This window comes from Vicugna pacos, chromosome 21 (genome assembly GCF_048564905.1).
Source record: "Vicugna pacos chromosome 21, VicPac4, whole genome shotgun sequence".
Classification (NCBI taxonomy): Eukaryota; Metazoa; Chordata; class Mammalia; order Artiodactyla; family Camelidae; genus Vicugna; species Vicugna pacos.
Genome location: NC_133007.1, coordinates 7,955,242 through 7,977,257, shown reverse-complemented (window position 1 = coordinate 7,977,257; position 22,016 = coordinate 7,955,242). Strand labels below are relative to the sequence as shown.

At 36.1% G+C, this 22,016-nt stretch overlaps 1 protein-coding gene across 2 annotated transcripts in view; it reads left to right on the top strand.

Moving 5' to 3' along the window:
• SOAT1 (sterol O-acyltransferase 1) overlaps positions 1 to 22,016 on the top strand; it is a 60,644-nt gene that overhangs the window by 16,249 nt on the left and 22,379 nt on the right. For both annotated transcript variants that reach the window (XR_012062687.1, XM_072946037.1), the window contains exon 3: positions 13,334 to 13,392. Coding sequence is in view for 1 of the 2 variants with exons in the window: in XM_072946037.1 (XP_072802138.1) it covers positions 13,334 to 13,392 (59 nt within the window). In the remaining variant the exon portion in view is untranslated. The remainder of the gene's footprint in view (positions 1 to 13,333; positions 13,393 to 22,016) is intronic.

Here is a 22,016-nt window from a genome sequence, read left to right as displayed (position 1 = left end):
TTCTGTTAATTATATTAGCTGTCAGTTTATTGTATATGCCCTGATGAGGTTGAGGAAATTATCTACCTTTCTGTTTACAGGTGGTACGTATTCTTGACTGCCTTTTACTTAGCTGCGTTGTTTATTTGATAGCCCCTTCATTCAGTATGTACGTTGAATTCTAAAACTGACCAGTCCACTTAGAGTTTTGATCAACTGAATAGGTTGAGAATACATCTTTTGCCTGCGTAGGATAGAAGCAAAACATGTTTATTTTACAAAGTGCAGATAAGCAAAAGTTCAAGTGTTTGATTTTTCCTTGGATACATTCCTAGAAATTGTTTCTAGGTCAGAGAGAATTCATGCTTATAAGATTTGCCAAGGGGAATGTTGTCAAATTGCCCTCTGGAAATACTGCCCTCCAGTAGCCGAATGAGAGTGCCTGTTTCTTCAGCCTTTCTTCAGTCATGGATCATGTGACCTTCTGAATAAACCCTATGGCATTTTGAAAAATGACAGATTCCACTTTACTTGAAAAAGATTTTGTGCAATGAGACATAACATAATTACTGCCAGCAATAAAGTTACTGAATATTAATTAGTACTTTTTATAGCTTCTAAGTTCAAAAGAATGAGTTTGAATATCTTAGTTCGTTATATAGGAAGATTAGTTAAAAGAAATGGAAGTTACTAGGTGATATTTTCTTTGACAGCTTTTTAACTTAAAAAAAAAAAAAGAAGTGTGCTAAAACAATAATCCTAAAAAGGTTTCAGATTCAAAAAGGGCAAACAAAATACAGTCAATGATTATTATTGTCTGGCGTGTAATATATTTGAGGCAACTTTCTGTTTTAGAGACATTGCTAAATCATTTGAGTACAGCTTTGCCCAGGCATGATGGATACATTAATTTCTTAAAAATAGGGCATGAAGGATAATTTGACTATTTTGAAAGAAAAGGGGGCCTATAACAGTTTTTTGCTTCTAATAGTGCTGATCTTATCTCTGCATGTCACCAAGCCTTGGAGCAGATACACAACCACAAATTGTAACAGTATTCTAATGGGGAAAATACTACATAGTCAGCTTTATGACAATTTTCAGGGTGTAGTTACTAGGAACATGTAGGGATGCAGAGCTTGAAGGAAGAGCTTTTATTTTTTAATCTTTTCTTTGTCCTATCTAGAACATTCTGGAATCTAAATACTTTTAATAACTATCAAAAGTTAAATCTTGGCATTCTGGGCTCTTAGGATAAGAATTGCTTTTAGCAGTTTTTAAATTATGCCCTTAGTTACAACACTTGCTTCTGAGATTAAAATCTGGTTTACTGCCTTTCAGCCAATGGGTTATTCTAATGTCAATTAAACCTTCCCGCCAACAGATTAATCTAGTGTAAATTACCTAGTTACTTTTGATGTGTGTGTAAGACAGTGCACCAGGTTCGCTAGTAGGGGGGTTCAGTTGATTAAGATGCTAAAATGGAAAATTCTTATGTTATAAATAAATAAGATTAAATAAGTATAGTAACTAAATGGTATAGGAGACCAACTTGGGTAGGGGTAGGGGGAACATTGCTTTAGGAGGGAGGAAAGTGTCTCACAGAGGAAGTAGAATTTGAGTTTGGCTATTGAGGAAGAGGCTGGGAAGGGGCTTTCAAGAAAGCCAGAAACAAAGTATGAGTTTTCAAAGGTATGGAGTTTAAGACAGTACCGTGTTAGGTGTATGGTGCTTTGTTTGCTTTTAGAGAGGACTGTGGTGGTGGTCGGGTGCTGGAGGACAGGTAGCACAGAGATAGATTTGTAGGTTTTTTCCAAGGATAGGAAGACAAAGTTGGAAAGGTGGGTGGAAGTCCAAAGACAGGGCTTGGAGTCTTACTGTGTATGTAGTAGTCATTGCCTGCCTGCCTGTGTGGATACTTACAGCCTGTCACACATGCTTAGACTTTTTTCTTACACAAAACCAAGGAGAGCAAATGTGAAAGCACTCTTGATGAGTATGGAGCACTAGGTTCACTAAGGATTAGCTTATCTTCTCACTGATAGTGCTGACAGCCCTTCTGTTCCAGACCCTAAAGTGGTTTTATAGTTCCCTGCTCTGCAGTCCATCAGCTGAGAACTATAATCTGCATTAAACCTTCTCACATCTCTACAAAATTTTTTCTCTGTTGATTTTAAAATAAGATCACAGTTTAATGGTAATAAGGCTAATTCTCTTCCTGCATGTGTGGGCAACCCACACAGTTGATACAGGCGTGATGATAAAAGAAAAATAAGCCAAAGTTACCTCTGGTTGAGTAAGATAGTTCCTGGATTATTTTGATTATAGGATAGAAATCTATTTACAGATTAAAAATTATAGAGCGATTTTTGTGATTGGTATATCCGTTTATTGCTTTTGTAGGTTACTCGTAATATACCTTTAAGTTCTCAATCTGCATCATCATGATAAATAGGTTGGGGCTATTTCCTCTTCAGTTGTCCTTGTTTAAGAAATACAAGGTAGTTTGGTTTCAAATTGCTGAAATATGCTTATAAATTTTAAAATTTGAAGTAATAAATACTCTTTGAAAGAAATTCAAATACTGTAGAAAGTCATAAAGTAATAATTCTTCCCTTAAGTAACCATGTTTTGTTTTTTCCTACATGTGGGATCATTTTGGGGATAGCTTCTGCAGTTTGCTTTTTCTACACTCGGTAAATCTTAGACATCTTTTTATTTAGTATGTAAGTAATTCTTTTAAAGGCATCTGTAGTACTTCTCTTGCACAAATGCTTGGTAATTTAACTTGTCCATTGTTGGTGGGCATTTGGGTTGCTTCCCAGGGTGTCAGAATTTTAAACAGTGCTGCAGAGAACACTCTTGGAAGAGTGCTGTTGCTGACTTGTTCCAGTACACTTGTAAGATACATTCTTACAGTGAAATTGCTGGATCAAGCAGTTTTTGCATTTGGAGTTTAAATATTACTAAATTTCCTTTTCAAAATATTACACCAATTTACACTCTCATCTAAGTTGTTTCCTTGTACTCTTGTCAGCATGTCTTACCAATCTTTTTTTAAACTTGCTAATTTGAAGAGTGAGAAATTGTATAATACATAGCATAAGTTTGTTCTCATAAATTACAAGCGAGGCGGAGATCTTTTTCCGTATATTTACTGACTACGTGTGTTTTTTCTTCAAAAGCCATGCCCATATCCTTTGCCCATTTTTGTTTCTTATCTGATGGCTGTTTGTCTTTTATTTTTGTGATGAGCTTTTTCTGTATTAAGAAGATTAATTCTTTGACTATCATGTACTGTGAATATTTTTTTAACTAGCCGTTTGTCTCTTGACTTTGCTTATAGTGTGTCTTGACATGTGTAGTTTTTATGTAATCAAATAATTTTTTTACTGCTTTTGGATTTCTTGTCATGCTTAGAAATCATCCAAGATTATGAAAAAGGAAAAACATGATTTTTCTAAAACTTAACTTTTATGTTTTTTTTTTAGATTCAAATATTTGGTTCATCTGAAATTTATTTTGAGTAATAAATGAGTTAGAGATCTAATTTTATAGTTTTTTAAAATGGCTAGCCAGTTGTTTCAACATTATCTATTAAATCTTCTTTTCTATATGGTATTTATATACTGACCCTCATTTCTAGTTCAGATTCTATTTCTCTGTGGTAGTGTAGGCATGTGATTAGTTGAAAATTTTGCATGGTTTTTGAGGTCATTGGAGCAATAGAGGATGTAGGTGGGTTATACTTTTTATCTCCCCTTTTGCTTCTAAGATTGATAAATGATTGACTCTTTCAAGGAATACTCCTAAACCCATCCGTCCTATGGACATGAAGATGGTTTTCATATGACTTTAAGATTACATATATCTCTGTGGAGAGCAAGGTGAAACTGGGACAAAGATCTTCTAAGGCATGGCCAATCAGTTTTTTTTTAGAAAATAATCAGAATTTAAAAATAAGTTTGAACTTCTCTAGGCGGTAAGAACCTGCTAGTCAGTGCCTACGCATTAGCTAATTCTGTACTTGCCACAAGGAGACAAAGAAAATGCTTGTTAAAAGAACTGAAACTTAAAAAAATGGTAATTAGTCATTGTCTAGTACTCATCTTGAGGAATTTAGGGATTTGTAAGTTGGCCTTGATTTTTTTTTTTAATTTTAATTTTTTTTCTTTTTTATGTTGCATGACTAGAGGTTAGAAGATGGATTTTAGTTCAGGCTCATTTACTTACTGGCTGTGGGACTGTGGGCATGACACTTAATTTCCTTGAATCTTAGTTGGTATCATTTCTGTTTTTAATAAAGAAACTATCTTGCTTATCTCTCTGGGCTGTTATAAAGAATAAATGAGATGAGGTCTGATGAATACTTCCTAAATCTTGAAATTTTGCGGCAAGTTTAATCAGAATGAGGATTTAGAAATTTGGAGGCCATAAAGACCCCAGAAAGAAAAGAGTTGCAGACACAGGTTGGGGATGAATAGCTAGTGAGAAAGTGAAAGTAAGAAGTATAAACTGCTTTTCTAGGACATTTTATTTTCAAAGAGAAATGAATAAAGAATAAAGGCATGGTTGGGTCGTGAACAATTAGAGGTTCATTAGAAAGGGCTGTTGCTACTTTAAAGCATTATTTGCAAAAGAAAATCTCACTCTGAGAAAAAAAACTCATCCTAAGCAATAAATTCTGTAAAGTCATAGGTTTGATGTTTCGTGTGTTACATATTTGTTTCTAAAACTTAAGTATGTAATACCTGACAGATCAGTCAGCAGATTTGAGTACCGCTGATTGACATCCAGATCACAATTCAAGAGACATTTTTAAAGACTAGGTTGGCTCTGAATGTAATGTGGGCAGTATAAACGGCTCAGTGTGTTGAGTGATTCAAACAGCTTCTCAAAGGATATTGAAAGGATCGAGGCAATAACTTAAAGGGTTAGTCTTGAAAAAGAGATAGGCTACCCCTTCCTCTGACACAGGAGCATTGGAGAAGAGGATTAAAAATTGTGAAAATTAAGATAGATGACATGACAGGAGTTGGTACCCAACATGATCAGCTGAAGGTTGCTTGGTAAGTCCAGGATTTAAAAATGGTGGAAAATATTTAGAACTGTGCTTGTGAGAAATGTAATGGAAATTCATTAAGGGGCAAAGATGAAGATTTCATTCTTTATTGCAGGCCTGGTTAAGACTTGACAGCATCAATTTATAGTGGACCCATTTTCTTAATTATTTCCACAGCGCGTGGCAATTTGAAATCAGAGAAGGCAAATAACAGGCAATATCTGGGGTTGGGATGTGGCATGGTGGGTCCAGGAAGTTGGTGGTGGTGATGAGGGAAGGATAGAAATAATGACGGGGGTTAGTAACTCGTCTGGGTAAGAGAACTGGGAAAGCAAACGAATAATTTCTATCAGAAGAAAATCTGTTTCCCCATGTTTCTCTTTAGAGCAAGGAAACCTTTCCTAGAAATTCCCCAGTAGACATCTCAGGTCTCATTGGCCAGAACTAGATTACAAGTCATGCTAACTGCCTGCCTTTTGCCTCTGTACTCCTTTCTGCACTACTTTGTGCAATGGAATGCTGAGGCTATGGACTCTTATCAGTAGGCTCCCATGCCCGCTGGTGCTGGTAGAGTTTGGTCATAGTGGGGCAGGGGGCGTTGTGGGGTGCTGACAGGAGATCCAGGGGCAGAGAGTAAGGTATGTGTATTAATAAATAACTTAGGTTCCTTCTTGCTGGGGTAGCATCACTCCTGTCTAATGGTTCTCTCCAAGGAGTTCTCTTTGTAGTTCCTTAATGGTTTTCCTTCTTTGCCCTTTCTGGCCTAAGAATGGTAACAGCTCTCTCTTTTTTTTTTTTTTTTAACATTTTTTATTGATTTATAATGATTTTACAATGTTGTGTCAAATTCCAGTGTTCAGCACAATTTTTCAGTCATACATGGACATATACACACTCATTGTCACATTTTTTCCCTGTGAGCTACCGTAACGTTTTGTGTATCTTTCCCTGTGCTATACAGTGTAATCTTGTTTATCTATTCTACAATTTTGAAATCCCAGTCTATCCCTTCCCACCCCCTGCCCCCTGGTAACAGCTCTCTTGATGTTTGTTACTAGCCCCAGAATTCTACACCATTCTTCATTGCTCTACTTAAACTTGCCCACACGTTTATTTAAAAAGTCCTCTTTAAACTCTTCTCAGTAAACTTGTTTGATTGGGCCATCATTATGCAGCCCTTACTCTTACTGGTGCTCATGCCCATTCTTAAATCAGTCTCTGGCAAGGGAAATGAAACATGTGCCCTTGTGGGGGAAGCAGCTGGCAGTGTTCACCATAGTCACGTTAGATCATAAGAGATAATCGTGCGCACATGTCAGTTTTATTTGTCAACCAGACTTAGAGAAATTCAGCCATCTAGGACAGGAGTCGCAAACACAGCCACTTTGAGTCATTTATGCCTGTAGTGCTTTTGGGCCATGTGGCCCACAAAACCTAAAACACTTACTCTCTGGCCCAAGACCGAAAAAATTTGCTGACCCCTGATTTAGAACTGCACTGTTCAGTATGGTCCAGTTGAGCACTTGACCCGTGGCTGGTCTGAATTGAGATAACACCGTAATTGTAAAATACATGTCACATTTCAAAGATTCACTTCATTTGTTTTTTTTAACTCTTTAATGTGGCTCCCAGGAAATTTTTAATTACATAAGTGTTTCACGTTATATTTCTATTGGACAGCACTGATCTAGAAAGTAACTGGTATTCTAGACAGTAAGTAGCTAAAAGCTGCCCTTAGGCAAAAGCCTAAATTAAATACAGTATTGTAAAGCAAAGAGAGCTTGGCACCTAGAATGAGTTCCCAGAAAACCCAAGTCCTTACAAGTCTTCATGCTGTTTCGATTGCTGGAAATAATCTTTCTAGCACCTGTTTACTGTGGTTTTTTCTTTGCCATTTGAGACTCAGTTCAATTACTGACCTCTCTGCAAAAGCTCCCTCCACCCTGACGATCCCACAGCCCTTCTCTGTGTTGTAGTATTTCTCCTGAGATCCTAAAGGAAGGATTTAGAGTACATACCTAGTACCCTGAATATATTGACTTCTCAGAGGGTTTTTATTTAGTGAGTGTGTATATAATAGAATGAATAAATGAGCTACCAATTCAATAAGCTTGGTTATTTGTCTTTTCTTTCTGGGTAGCATTGGCAGTAAATTTGGCATAATGGTGTAAGTATAGGATTGTTACAGGAAAGAGATTTGGCGAAAAGCCATGAAGAAGCAACTCAAGTAGGAAGGTACAACTGCCTGGAGCTGTTTAGTGTGGGCTCCATTGCTCTCATTTCAGTTTTACTAAAGGTATCACTATAATAGGACAGTTCAGTAAATGATCACTTTTATTTGACATAAAGATTATGTATGGCACAGCCTTTTTTTTTTTAAGGTGGTAAAACATACAATAATTTCAGAAAGGTCTTCAAAGCTGATTCAAATTACACACTAGTCAGAATGGCCATCATTAAAAAGTCCATGAATGATAAATGCTGGAGAGGGTGTGGAGAAAAGGGACCCCTCCTACACTGTTGGTGGGAATGCAGTTTGGTGCAGCTGTTATGGAAAACAGTATGGAGATTCTTCAAAAGACTAGAAGTAGACTTACCATATGATCCAGCAATCCCACTCCAGGGGGAACCTTAATTCAAAAAGATACATGCACCCCAGTGTTCATAGCAGCACTGTTTACAATAGCCAAGACATGAAAACGACATTAATGTCCATCAATAGATGACTAGGTAAGAAGTTGTGGTATATTTATACAATAGAATACTATTCAACCATAAAAAATAAAAAATAATGCCATTTGCAGCAACATGGATGGACCTGGAGATTGTCATTCTAAGTGAAGTAAGCCAGAAAGAGAAAGCAGAATACCACATGATATCACTTATATGTGAAATCTTAAAAAAAAAAAAAAAGACAAACTTATTTACAAAGCAGAAACATACTCACAGACATAGAAAACAAACTTATGGTTACCAGGGGGAGAAGGGGATGGGAAGCGATAAATTGGGAGTTTGAGATTTGCAGATACTAACTAATATATATAAAATAGATAAACAACAAGTTCATACTGTACAGCACAGGGAACTATATTCAATATGTTATAGTAACTTATGGTGAAAAAGAATATGAAAACAAATATATGTATGCTCATGTATGACTGAAACATTATGCTGTACACCAGAAATTGACACAACATTGTAAACTGACTATACTTCAATAAAAATATATATACAAAAAAAACTGGTTCAAATTAGATGTTTGATACATCAAGGAGTAAATTTTAAATATCCAATTCAATGTTGTAGACTTGACAGATGTGAGGTAGGTTTCATAAAGATAATGTTGCCAGACTGATTTCTTGAAGATCAGAAGGTTAGGGGAAAAAAAATCTAGAGTAGCTTTCTTTAAGGATTTATCTTTGGGACTATGAATTAGGTATTATCAGTTAATGCTCAGTTATCAGGTAGTGATAGTAGATCTAGGCAGATACTGCAGAAATTGCGTGACCTTCAGTCCTGGCTTACCACTATTTCAAGGTCAATGTTTTAGTAATTTAGAAGCCTTGAGTTGACTCACATGGTTGGGTGTCTGTGCATAGTTCTTTGAAGCGTTAGATGTTAGCTTTTAGGGCATCATTCTTTTGATTTTTATGACATTTAATTTAAAAATTTTAGGATAGCAAGAAAGCAATTTTCTTTTGAATGTTGTATGAAGTTAATTTTAAGGTGAAGGAAAATGAATTGAACTGACTTTTTAATATATTTTTCTTTGACTTACATAACTTTAGTGTCATTTGAAATGGGGCCTTCAGAGACTAGTCTTAGTGTGAGGAAAAAACTTTCCCTATTTTCCAGTCCTGTAGTGGTGGTTATGTCATTTATGGATAGACAGAGTCCTTTTGGAAAGGATGCACAGATAGAAATAATCTTTTACAATGTCTTTTTCCCATCCCCCTGCGGTAGTTAGTTGAAGTTTCTGTATTCATTTATTTATGAAGTGACTAGCTTATTTATGAAACCATGGTCTGATCATAGATAGGAGAGAACTAAATAAAAAATATATTTTCACAGTTGATAGAAAAATCAAATGATATGTGTCTTACCCTCATATTTCTTACTTAATTTGTTACCAGTTTGTGAATAGCTTCAAAATTTGTCCTCTCCATTCTCATCGCCATTGTTTCGGCTTATGACGACGTCATTCCTTATCTGGATTTGTTATATTTCTCTCTTACGTGGTTTTTTTCCCTCTCCCACCAGAAACTAAGGTCTTCCAACATCAGATCAGTTACTTTTCTGTTCAAAATTCTCAGTTTCCTCAAAGCCCTCGTTGTGATACACGTAGGCTCTTCGTGACAGGACCTCCAGCCTCCTTCCCAGGCACGAACTCCACCTCCGTCACTGGTTGACATTATTCCACTGTCTGTTGACCTTTGTTCTAGGTGTTGGTGAGTCAGACTCTCAGCTCTCTTGAAGGTGGTTATTTTCTTTCTGGCTGCTTTTAAGACGTTTTTTGTTTTGTGTTTTGTTTTAAAATAAACCTCTGTATTGCACAGCCTCACTGTGATATATCTAAGTGTGCATTTCTATTTACCCTGCTTGGGATTCTTTGATCCTGCTTTATTTGAGGATTGGCATCTTTTAACAATTTGGGAATGTTCTCAGCCATTTTTACTTCAAATTTTATCTCTCATCATAGAGCACTTGTTAGATGCATTTTTGGATCTTCTCATTTTCCATGCCTTTTTCCCAAGTGGAATACTGTTAAAAAAAGAAACAAACCAGAAATAGTCTAAATGTTCAATAGAGGATTAAGTTATATTTCAGCCATAAAAACAGAGAACTAGACCAATAAAACTGATGTAGAAGAATATGTAATGACATGCAGAGATGCTTGCAATATTACAACAGGTTACAAAACAGTATGCACGAGTCCATTTTTATAATATGTATGTTTATAAAACGTATATTTGCCAAAGTAAAAGGGCAAATGACATACGCCATAATATTAATATTAGTTACTTGAACAGCATGGGACAATGGATAATTTTGTCAGACCTCTTTTGGGGGGAGGGGTATGGGGTTTTAATTTTCTATAATGAAGATAACTTTTGGAATAAGGAGAATGGGTTATTAAATTAAATTAGCCCAGGTATGTCCCCAGAGTTTATTCTGGCAAAATGAGTATTTCTGGGAAATTATTTAGGTCTTAGAAATTTGAGTACCCTTCACTCTCCCTTTTAGACATAATACAGCAACAGCAGTTGTTGATAATGAAATAAAAATACTTAAATTGTTACAAAGGAAAACAGATGACAAAATGATAGAAAGTTACAGTATCATGGTTGTTTTGCAAAGACAGGGACAGCAAACTAGAAGTTGTATTCTCCTGCTTCATGTGTTTCAGCTATCAATTCTGTTCTTTTCTGCTCATTTATCTGTGCAGAAGGTAATGTACATACACATGGTGGTATCTGATATTTACTGGTTCTCATGGCATAATAAGTAACTTGACATTTCAGCTGAAAAGGTAAAATAAGGGCTTGTACTATCAGATTAGAAAATTTCTTTTCTGGAAGAAGATACTATGGTATTTGAAGATACACTTTGAAAAAAAAAATGCAAAAACAAAAGAAGTGTCACTTCAAGATCCCTGAGTCTGTGTTAAACTTAAGTGAATTCCACTAAAACCCTAACTCAAATCTAACCTTAACAGGAAGTTCCAGTAACTGAGACTGTGCCAGCTAGCAAAGTGAGCAGTGTAAGCAACTGTTAATGGGTACCACAGAGGGTAGATACTAGCTTTTGTATTCACCTTATTTTTCAGTTATATTAAAAATGCTGCTTTAAGCTGTGAATGTTTTGCCAAAGGAAAACTTCTGACATTTTAAAAGAAATACATCAAAAGCTAAAATCTAGCTAGATTATTATGCAAGATAATATATGCTGATAAATTCATTTATGGGTAAAGATAAATTGCATTCAAAATGAACTCTACCCATAATTTATTAAAAGGGCAGACATTAATGTAGCTTCTTACTTAAATTGGAATAGTACCATGATTTAGCACAAAAATAAACTGTCTGCAGATCTGTGACAGTAATAAATCACCATATACAATTTTTTTTTTTAGAGATCTAAGTAATTAATTTTAATTGAGGTATAGTTGATTGACAATATTGTGTTAGTTTCTGGTATACAGTAAAGTGATTCAGTTACACATACATGTACATAACTCTTTTCCATTATGATTTATTACAGGATATTAGGTATGGTTCTCTGTGCTATACAGTAGGACCTTGTTTTATCTATTTTATATATAGTAGTTTTTATCTGCAAATCCCAAGCTCCTTATTTCTCTCTCCCCGTTCCCTTTCCCCTTTGGTAACCATAAGTTTGTTTTCTATGTTGGTGAGTCTGTTTCTGTCTTGTAAATAAGTTCATTTGTGTCATATTTTAGATTCCACATGTACATGATATCATATGATTTTTGTCTTTCTCTGTCAGATGTACTTCATTTAGTATGATAATCTCTAGGTCCCTCCATGTTGCTGCAAATGGTATTATTTCATTCCTATTTTATGGCTAACTAGTACCATATGTAATGTTTATACAGATCAACAGATTTTCATAAAAAACAAATACTTTAATGTCTTTAAAATCTACTTTTTCTCTAAAATCATGAAAAAATATTCTCAAGTCAGATTAATTAATAATTGGTTAATACCTTGATTAGTCAAATTAAACATTTGGAAGCTAAATTACTGTGGCTTAATATTACAGAAAAGAATCAGAACAAAGAATTTAGAATGAAATGAATTTTAAAATATTTTCACCACCCCCCCCCAAAAAATAAAAACAAACAAACAACCCTGCACCCATTAGCAGTCATTCCCAAGCAACCACTAGCCTTCTGTCTATTTCTATAGCATTATCTATTCCGGACATTTTAGTTAAATGGAATCATGCAATATGCAGTCTTCTGTGACTGACTTCTTTCACTTAGCATAATGTTTCCAAGTTTCATCAGTGTTATGTAGCCTGTATCTGTGTTTCTCTTCTGCCATTGCTGGATAATCCGTTATATGGATAGACTGCTCTACTTTTGAACATTTGAATTTACTTCACTTTCTGTTATTATGAATCATGCTGCTGTAAGAATTCATGTGCAGTTTTTTGGGGGGGGGAGATGGTTTTCATTTCTCTTGTATTTACTGACAGGTGGAGTTTCTGGATCACACAGTAGTTCTGTCTTTACCTTTTGAGGAGCTTCCAGACTTTTTCAAAGCATTGCATCATTTTATGTTCCCACTGGCAATGAAGAGGGTTTTAATTTCTCTGTGTTCTGGTCAACACTTTTCCCCGCCTACTTAAAAAACTGTTTTATTTGTACCAAGCAGGTACCACTCTTATAAATGTCATTGTTGCAAGTGTTTACAAACATTTCTCTAATTGTATTACAGAAAAGCTGTCACATCCAGTTCCTGAAATAGCAATCTTTTCAAAGTTTCTTGCTTGTACAGCACTCTTTCCCAGCTTTATTGAGATAATTGACCCATAATATTGTATAAGCTTAAGGTGTGCAGTGGCCAACACTTACTTGTTTGTGATTATAGCCTTCCTAGTAGGTGTGAGGTGATTTCATTGTGGTTTTAATTTGCATTTCCTTGATGGCTAGTGATGTTGGGCATCTTTTCATATGATATTGACCATTTGTATATCTTCTTTGGAGATCTGTCTGTTCAGATACTTAAATTGGCTTATTTGTCTTTATTATTGAGTTGTAAGAGTTCTTTACATATTCTGGATGCAAGTTTCTGATCAGATTTAAAAATGTTTTTTCCTATTTTATGGGTGGTCTTTTTACTTTCTTGATGGTGTCCTTTGCAGCAAAGAAGTTTGTTTTTAAAACTTTGAGGAAGTCCAATGTATCTGATTTTTCTGTTGTTGCTTGTACATTTCACTAGTCATAATTGCAGGATCCATTCCAAGAATCTCATTTCCTGTACTGTCAGAATTGAATCTTACAGCATCAGTGATTAACATAGTTGTAATTACTGTGTGTACAAATAGTAGTTTTTTTTTTAACTTAGCATTTTTATGTGTACATTTTCTTCTGTTTATGTTGCTCGTGCCTCATTATTGAGAGCTGTGTCGTGTTTTGCAGTTGTACATAGTTTATACCGTTGTCTTTTTTTGCTTGTTTTTCAACTCATGATTTAAATCATGCTGACAGGTAGCTTTCTCCATCAACTTAAAAGTTACCTTTTTTTTTTCTTTTTCTTTCCTTAGGTCGGAATGACTTAAAACAGTTGATAGCGAAGAAGATACAACTGACAGCAGAGGCAGAGGTCAGTAACTCCCTCTTCTAAAAATAAAAATGTAGAGTTTTGAGGTAAAGAGTTTTGTTCAGTAAAAATTTTAATGCTAAATTGCATAAAGAATTACTTACCTTTCTTATCAGGTGACATGATTATTCTACTGTGAAACAGGAAAATAAAATCTGCCACCTTGTCAGTCTACGTTAGAAGCAGATTGCCTTTTCTCTCCTGTCCCATCCATCAGTGTCGTTTTCTGGCTTTTACCAGCAAAACTCATATTTTAGTGACATGATACAGTTGAATGTGTGTATGGATGCCTCTGTAGGTGCTTTATTAAAGTATCATGGTTCATGTAAATAATAGGCTTCCAATAAACATTGAATCTGAATCCAGAAGTGGATTCCCTGTTGGGATGTAGAAGAAATACCAACTCGGAAACAACAGCATGAAATCATTTCAAGTAAGGCAAACAGTTTGACAAGTTAGAATTCAGTAGTGCCCTCAGGAAATTCTGGAGAACAGTGAATAATTTTAAAATTATTATTATAATCTAATACTGTGTGTGCCTGAATGTAAGTTGACTTCAAATCCGAGGCAGCTGCCTTTTTTCCTCAATAAGGTTACTTCCAAAATTGATTGGCCGACTTGAATATATAAACATCCAATGACGTAGAAGAAATAGCCCTGTTTTTATTTATTAATTTAGTTATGTGTGCATGCATGCATATCTGCATTTATATTAGAATATCTTAAATTTTTAGATATTTTTATAATCCTATTTCATAAGACAATATATGCAGGATTGGTGTCTTTGTAATTATGAAAGCTAGTTCTTCAGTTATTTCTCAGTCCTGGGGTATAATGTTTTCACTTTGGTGTCATTTGCTGGAGATCCAGCACTTTCTGAGTCAGCAAGGATGCTGTTACTAGAAATTTTAGTGCAAGTACCTGTTTGCTTAACACTGAGACATCTACATCCCTCCCCCTTTCATCCTGTAGGTATAGATCTGATTTCTACAGAGTAACCGCTCTACATCGCTTTATATAGTGGTATTCAAAAGGTATATTTACTTTGCATGATAATATGAGTCCGGACTCCTAGTTAGTAGTGCGTTACATTTTGTTTGTTTATTCTTCCAGATTCCATGGGGTTACCTGTGTAAGCCTTTAAATAAAACTACAGTGATCAAGGTCATTTCTGGTGAATGAATGTCTTTTCCAGTTAGTAACTTGTTGCATTATAAGAGATTGTCTAGTAAAAAACAAATCTCTGGTATATAGCACAGGGAGCTATATTCAATGTCTTGTAATAACCTTTAATGAAAAGAAATATAAAAATGAATATATGCATGTATATGTATGACCGGGACATTATGCTGTACACCAGAGATTGACACATTGTAACTGACTGTACTTCAGTTTATGAAAAAGAGACATATTGAAGACTTGATTATTTGGTAACTTGCCAACTCTGAGAGATAATTTATAATTTTGGCTAACAAAAGACTATTATATGTATATAAGCATATGTGCTGTTTTTAAGAATTCATTCTTGCAAACTTAGTGACTGCAGTAAAGAAATTTTGTTTTATGGCTCCCTAGAGTATTCCTGACCCTCATTCCTCTAGATGAGCCGGACACTTTGTGTTCATCTTCTGATTCCCCTTCTGTTCCTCTCTTGCTCCTTCTCCCCTTCCAGCAAGAACACAAAGCCCTTACTGTGTGAGGGAAGGCTTCAAATTGGTGAACAGACAGTCCATCCCTGTTCAAAAATCTGAGATGGGAGGCGATTTTTTTTTTTTCAAATACAGCATCACAAACCCAAAGAGAATGTGGAGTGAGAAGTAAAGATAGGGAGTGGGAGAGGGGGAGTGGAGGGAAGGTTTCAAGGATTTAAGTGGAAACTTTGTTTTTAAAGGGAACATTCTACTCTGCTTTGTATATTAATCAGTGAATAAAATGATTGCATTCTTGGGTCAGGCAGGAGGATTTGAAGGAGAGAGAAAGAAATGAAGTAAGGGAACAGAAGCTGAGGGAAATGTGGTATTATTATTGTCTGGTATTGGTAGCTAGTATCATCTATCACTCTGTGTTGTGTAGGACTTGTTACCCATTACTGAGGGAAGGCATAGCTTAAACAGAGGTATGGAGGTAGGAAACTTAAACTGTATCTTGGAAATGACCCTTGACTGGCATCTGTGCCTCGACGGGGCATGACAGAAAGAAGAATACAGTTGGAAAATTGGGGCTAGATTGTGAAGCACTTTTTCTCTGCCTTCGTGCCTTTGTTCATGATGCTTTTTCTACTTGAAGTTTCCTCTAACTTCCTACCTTTGCCAGTCGCAATGCTGTCTGTCTTTCAAATTCTTGGTCAAATGTCGCTGCTTCTGAAGTTTCTGAATACCCCTGCTTGAAATGATGTCCTCTCTACTTTATGCTTCTAAATTCTTATTTTATACCCTTAGCATGTACTCTGTGTTTGCTATACGTTGCTGTGTTATGAATGAATAATCAAAATTCTTTTGGTGAACTTACAGGTGATTTGACTTAGGAGTGTTTTAATTGGCAAGTTGATATCTAATGAAATTGAACATCTTGCTAACATTAATTAATTGGAATGTTTATGAGAGAGAGAGATTAGGAATGCTATTCTGATATTAAAGTTGAGTTTGAAGACAGTGAGGCCAGATGGGAAGCTATTGTAATATTTTAATATTCTAGACTGAGGAAGCAGAGTCACTGGTGAAAAGGGAATTACATTTAAAAGTCCTGTTATGAGCCAGGCCTTATACAAGGTGCTTTATATACATACTCTTACTTGCCTAAATTATCCCATTTACAACAGTGATATCTAATTGGTTACATTTTGTTGTTTTGTTTTATTGGCTACATTTACTATTATGAAATGACCATTGAGGCAACAGTTCTGTGAATATCGTTAAGGGTCATGAAATTTACTTGTTCTCTTCTCTTGTGGGTTTTTAGAAATAATTTTAAAAACAAATGAACATCAGAAATATTTCTAGTCACTTGTAATTTGGTGTTATGTTCCAACCCAGTTGGATTCTGTTCCCCTAATGTTGAAAGTGAGAACACTGGACTATTGTCTCCAAGGTCTCCTGCACCCCTAACAGTCTGTGTCATCATTGTGTAGCTGAGTTAAACATTTGCTCCTAATTCGCCACTTCCTGTTGTAAAGGGAATAAGTAGTCTGTAGGTCTTGTTGGGCAACTCTTTCAGCTCCACAGAACTCGAGTTGTCAGATAAAATACAGTATGCCTAGTTAAATGTGAATTTCATATAAACAGCAAATAGTTTCAGTCATCATGTAGTATTCGAGACACACTTAGACTAAAAAAGTTCTTTATCAAATTCACATGTAACTGGATGTCCTAAATATGTATTTTGGTGGGGGTGTGTGTCCTATATTTTTATTTGCTAAATCTGGCAGTTCACAAAGAACACGGTGAAAATGTATGTATACAGGCAGAGGAGCTCATAGTAAGGAAAGGTGTGAAGAAGGTTGTTGAGTACTGAGCAGCTCTTTAATCTGCAAGGAGGAGGAAGGAGAGCTGATTAGTGGCTTGAACTGATTGTATCTCCTAAGGTCGAGTCTACGTCTAAATGCTATAGTAAAAAAGTTTTAAGTACTTAATTGAAAAAAAGAATCTGGTGCTAGTGGGATCATACAACATTGTGTAACTCTGAGTCATGACCTTTTGAAATCCTTAGAGTTGTGTTGTAACAAGACTTTCAAGACCTTGGAACAGCCCTAGGGAGATTCAGATGACTGGGCTCCAGCCAGCTCACATTAATAGATCAGTTAGCTTTGTTTAACATTGTGTTCGTTATATTGTTTTTTGGTTGCGAGTAATAGAAACCTACTTTGCCTTATTTAAGCGTAAAAGGAAGTGTATTTGAAAGAGTAATGTATCTCATAGAATCGTAGCAGAAGTTGAACATTCAGGCTTCGGAAAGGATTTTAATAGCAAGAGTTCAGCTGCTTCTGAACTTTTCAATTAGTAAGGTTTCCAGTCACTTTAAGCTCAGAGTTCGAGATCTGTGTGAGAGAGAGAATTGAACTTTGTCCAGGACGGCAAGGCCATACACAGTGCGGCCCTGGCCTGGGCACTGGGTGCTTGCCCTCACCTTGGAGGACAGTTTCCAGAGAAAAGTGAGTATGTTGAGAAGAGAAAAGAGGGTATCTTTACTGTCAATATTTGTAGAACTCTTAATTTATTAATGTACACATTTTTATAGAGGGAGTGTTGGGTCTAATGTGAAAATAGAAAAATTACTCTCTGCTTCTTAAAAATACATATTTATATTTTGCTTGCTTCTCATCTAGTGAAATTCTAGTGTTCTTTTTCACATCAGTACCTAATGTAGTTATGCAGCCATTAAAAGTGCAACCTGTGTAATGAGTAAGACTCAAATCACATGTCTGCAAACGACGATGTCTCTTCACAATTTATCACTTATTGGAGTAGACTAAAGAAGTTTTTCGATAGTGGCCATCAGTTTTATTGGCAGACTGCTGGGAAGACAAGTCTAGGTGTTTTCTGCCCAGAAATTCTTTGATTATTGTGTATCAGTTGAGATTAGGTTGTGCTGTAATAGTAATACAAGGTAAACACAAATAATTATGTCTTCAAAAAATAGAAGTGTATTTTCTTCTCATGTAAATGATCCAGAGGTGAGAACTCCACAGCTGATAGGGTGACTCTGGTCTTCAGGGACCCTGGTTTCTTCTACTTTCTTGCTGCACTGTTCATAGGCTGTGACCTTTCTCATTGTCCACGTGGCTCCAGCCATTTCATCTGAGTTTCAAGGAGCAGAATTGATGGAGGGAATGAAAGGGGGCAAGGACCAGATACCCGGCTATCTTTTAGGGAAATTTTCTGGAGGTTTTGTCAAACCAATTCTGCCTGTATCTCACTGGCAAGAACTCAGTTACCTGACTACACTTACATGCAAAGGGAAACTGGGAAATTTATTTATTCTGGGCAGTTATGTGCCCAGGTAAAAATCATGGATTCTAGTACAAAGAAAGAGGTTAGAGAATAATAGGTTGACAGTTAACAGCCACTGCAGCAACTGTCCATTGTACTTTGCTGCTGCTGGTCTGGGTCAAATCTCACCTTCTTGTGGCTGCGTAAGTGTGACTGCATTCTCCTGTTTGCCTTTCTGCCTTTTCTCGTTTTACTAAATACATAGATGTATCAGTCTCTAGTCTGCTTTAATGAACCTTGGCAAAGTCAGTTCATGGTTCTTTATGTTTTCATCCCTAATTTACAAAGTGAAGAAATGTATCTGCAGTATAATATTGCCCCTTAGGAATTTCAGTCATTTAGTTCCATGAACACCTACTGATTGCTTCCTTTGTCAGGCACTGTGCTAGGTGCTGGGATTTTGATGAAGTGCTTTCTGTCCTCATGAACACTGTGTATAAAATGGATAAGCAAGAGGAACAGCAACTGAACTAGATACCTTAAAAATGGTCTTTGAAACCTGTAAGGTGATGTCAGTGCAAGTTCATATTTGTGATAAGAAATTACAGGATTTTAGTGCTCTGTTGAAGACTTGACAGTGATGGGTACTCTCTATTTCGCAGTTAATGAGAATCCAAAACATCAAAACTAGTCAGTGGTAATATTCTGCGTATCATTGATTGAGAATTATTTTCTCTTCTAATATTTTAATCTCTCTGGAAACAAGAAAACACTGTGCTGTGTAGTATAATTCACTTGACAGTCTTTTTCTTAGCACCAGGCAAAAGCTCATTGGCATCTTAGATAAAATACATACTTAAAAAAATATGCACAAGGTTTAAGATTTTGTTCTAATGTTGTGCTACCATATGAGTTTGCTTTAAGAAGAGGAGGAATGTATTTTCTTATGTAAAGTTTTTTTGATTATATAAGTAGTGTAGGCTTGTTGCAGAAAATTTATAAGAGAGAAAAAAATGTAAAAAGGAAACAGTCACCACCCATATGCATACCACTTGGAGGTAACATTTTGGTTTATTTCCTCCCAGTAATTTGTTTTCCTTCCTCCATCACACACACAGACCCATGTAGACACATGCAGGTAGGTATGTGTGTCATGGATACATCAGGAAAGTCAGCATCAGTTGATATATTCAGTTTGTATATTTTTCTGAACATCTTGTGGGGTTTTAAAAAAATAGTATTTGAAAATGTGATTTTAAAAATGACTTCATGATAGTCATTTGTATGGATATATCATTTGTTAACTACTAGGAGTGTATTTTTACTCCTTTCTGGTTTTCCAGCATTTAACAGTGGCTAGTAAAGAAGTGAAGGAGGTAGGCAGTGATGATGAGAAGCAGTAAAATATACCATTTGAATAGTTAAGATGAGGGAGCTAAGTAGATTAAATAAATGTGTTTCAGCTCAGTTTAGGCTGATAACAATATAATCTCAAGAAGAGGAGGTAAAAGGTATAGCTCAATGATGGAGTGTGTGCTTGGTGTACGGGAGGTCCTGGGTTCAGTCCCCATTGCCTCCGTTAAGGGGGAAAAAAGAAATAAAAAATACAAAATTTTTAAAAAATCCTGAAAAAACCCCCAATGTGATATCAAGGATCATGTAGTTTAATTTAAATTGGGAAATAGTCTAGGAGGAATTTTAAATAAAAAGGGATTGTAATTCAGAGCTCTAATTTCATTAGCTGCAAGTTTAACTTGAACCTTTGGCTTCCTGTATTAAGGATTATGTAATAGTTATGCTCAAGACTTACTTTTGACTCTGGAGGAGGAGTTTATTACAGTACACTATTTAGGACTGTAAACCTCTTCTGCATTGATGCCTTCAAATGAAACTTTTGTAACAGAACTAAGCTAAACAACACCTTACTTTTTATTAGATGACCTTCCATTTTCAGGCTACATGTATGTTACATCATTGACCTTTTTTTAGGTTTTACTCTTTTGGCTTATGATGCTAATCACATAGAAATATTTCAGATAAAGTACAGTGGAAAGCAGTGTAGTGTAACGAGAACTCTGAAGTCAGATTGGAGTTCTGATCCTGGATCTACAGCTTACAAGATGTGACCTTGGGTAAGTCCCATCACTGGACTTGTTCAAGCTTAGATCTCTCATTTATAAAATAAGAGTTGTATTGCCTACACCAAAGATTGTTTAAGACTAGAAGTGATGTATAAAAGCACCTGACAGAGTTTCTAGCATAAAACAGTCATTCAATAAATGATAGCCATTACAAACCTAACAACAATAGTGATTTTTAGTCCCTTTCCCTTCATAGCTTCCAGAAAGAAATGAGGGCTAGGTAGTTTTTTTAGATAACTCCTTTTTCTTTATAATAGACATTGAATAAAGCCAAGAGTGGTATAAGTGGGAGTTCTGGTGCCAGGAGTTGGTTTCAAAAGCTGTTTGGAAGTATATTTCATACCTATAGTCTTGGCACTTGCTTTATTGAAAGTTTGATGTACAGTGGTTAGCAAAAGGGCACGGTTTTAAAGTCAGGTGGGGGAGGCAGACATTAAGACACCAAAAAATAGAAATACAGAATATTAAATTGTATTCAGCTCCATGAAGGAAAAAGATTACATTGGGGGAGAACAAGTTCTTGCCTCGTGCAGGAAAGAATTCAAGAGCAAGGCATGGTAAAGAGAAAGCAAGTTTATTTGGAGAGATACACACTCCACGGGCAGAGTGGGGTCTGCTTCACTCACGAGGGAAAACGGCTTAGGAGATGCACACTCCGTAGGCAGAATGTGGGCCATCTCAGAAAGGTGAGGGTGAGAGAAGCTGAGAGGTGTAGGGTGTTTAGTTTATAAAGTAAAAGTAGATACACACTTGATAGACAGAGTGCGGGCCATCTCAGAAGGTGAGCATGACAGAGTGAGAGCGACCACGAGGTGCAGACTTGTTAGGTTTTATGGGTTTGGCAATTTCATATGCTAATGAGTAGGAAGATTATTCTAGCTACTTTGGGGAAGGGGTGAAGATTTCCAGGAGACACCCCCACCCCACTTTTTGACCTTTGATGATCAGCCTGGGAACTGTCATGGTGCCTGTGGGTGTGCCATGAGGCTCAAGGTCTACAGGAAGTTGCATCTTCCACCATCTTGGTTCTGACCAGTTGATCCTGTCCTCAATGGCTGTGTCACTCCTTCGGTGGTTGTTCCCTGCCCCCTTTCCTTCCACTTGAGTAAGATGCAGTAACTTGAGGGTGAATTCTTATGAGAAACTTCTCTTGAGGGGTCAATTTAGTTTCAACACTGTATTACTTATTCTATTGTGTTACCTGCTTTGCCCAATAAGGTCAGATTTCTGGTTCCATGTCACTGTGAGGTTGAAAGTTTCTCTGTGCAAAGCCAGGCAATGAATCAACAAGTGATCCATGGACTAGCAATATTATCTTGGTAGAGTCAGAGTATAATTTTTTATACTCTGTACTCAGAGTATACATTTTTTGCTTTGTGTTTCTTTCAGCCTGCTTTTTAATTTTTTTGTGCCTATGTGCCTTTGAAGGGGTTACAAATGACCCGGCTCTTTTCTCATTATAGGACTCAGTCCAAATTAACCTCTTGTTTGGAAGCCTTTTTAGAAGCATGATCTTTCTAAAGTGAAAATCTGAATATGTTTATAAGCCTTGTGCTTATAA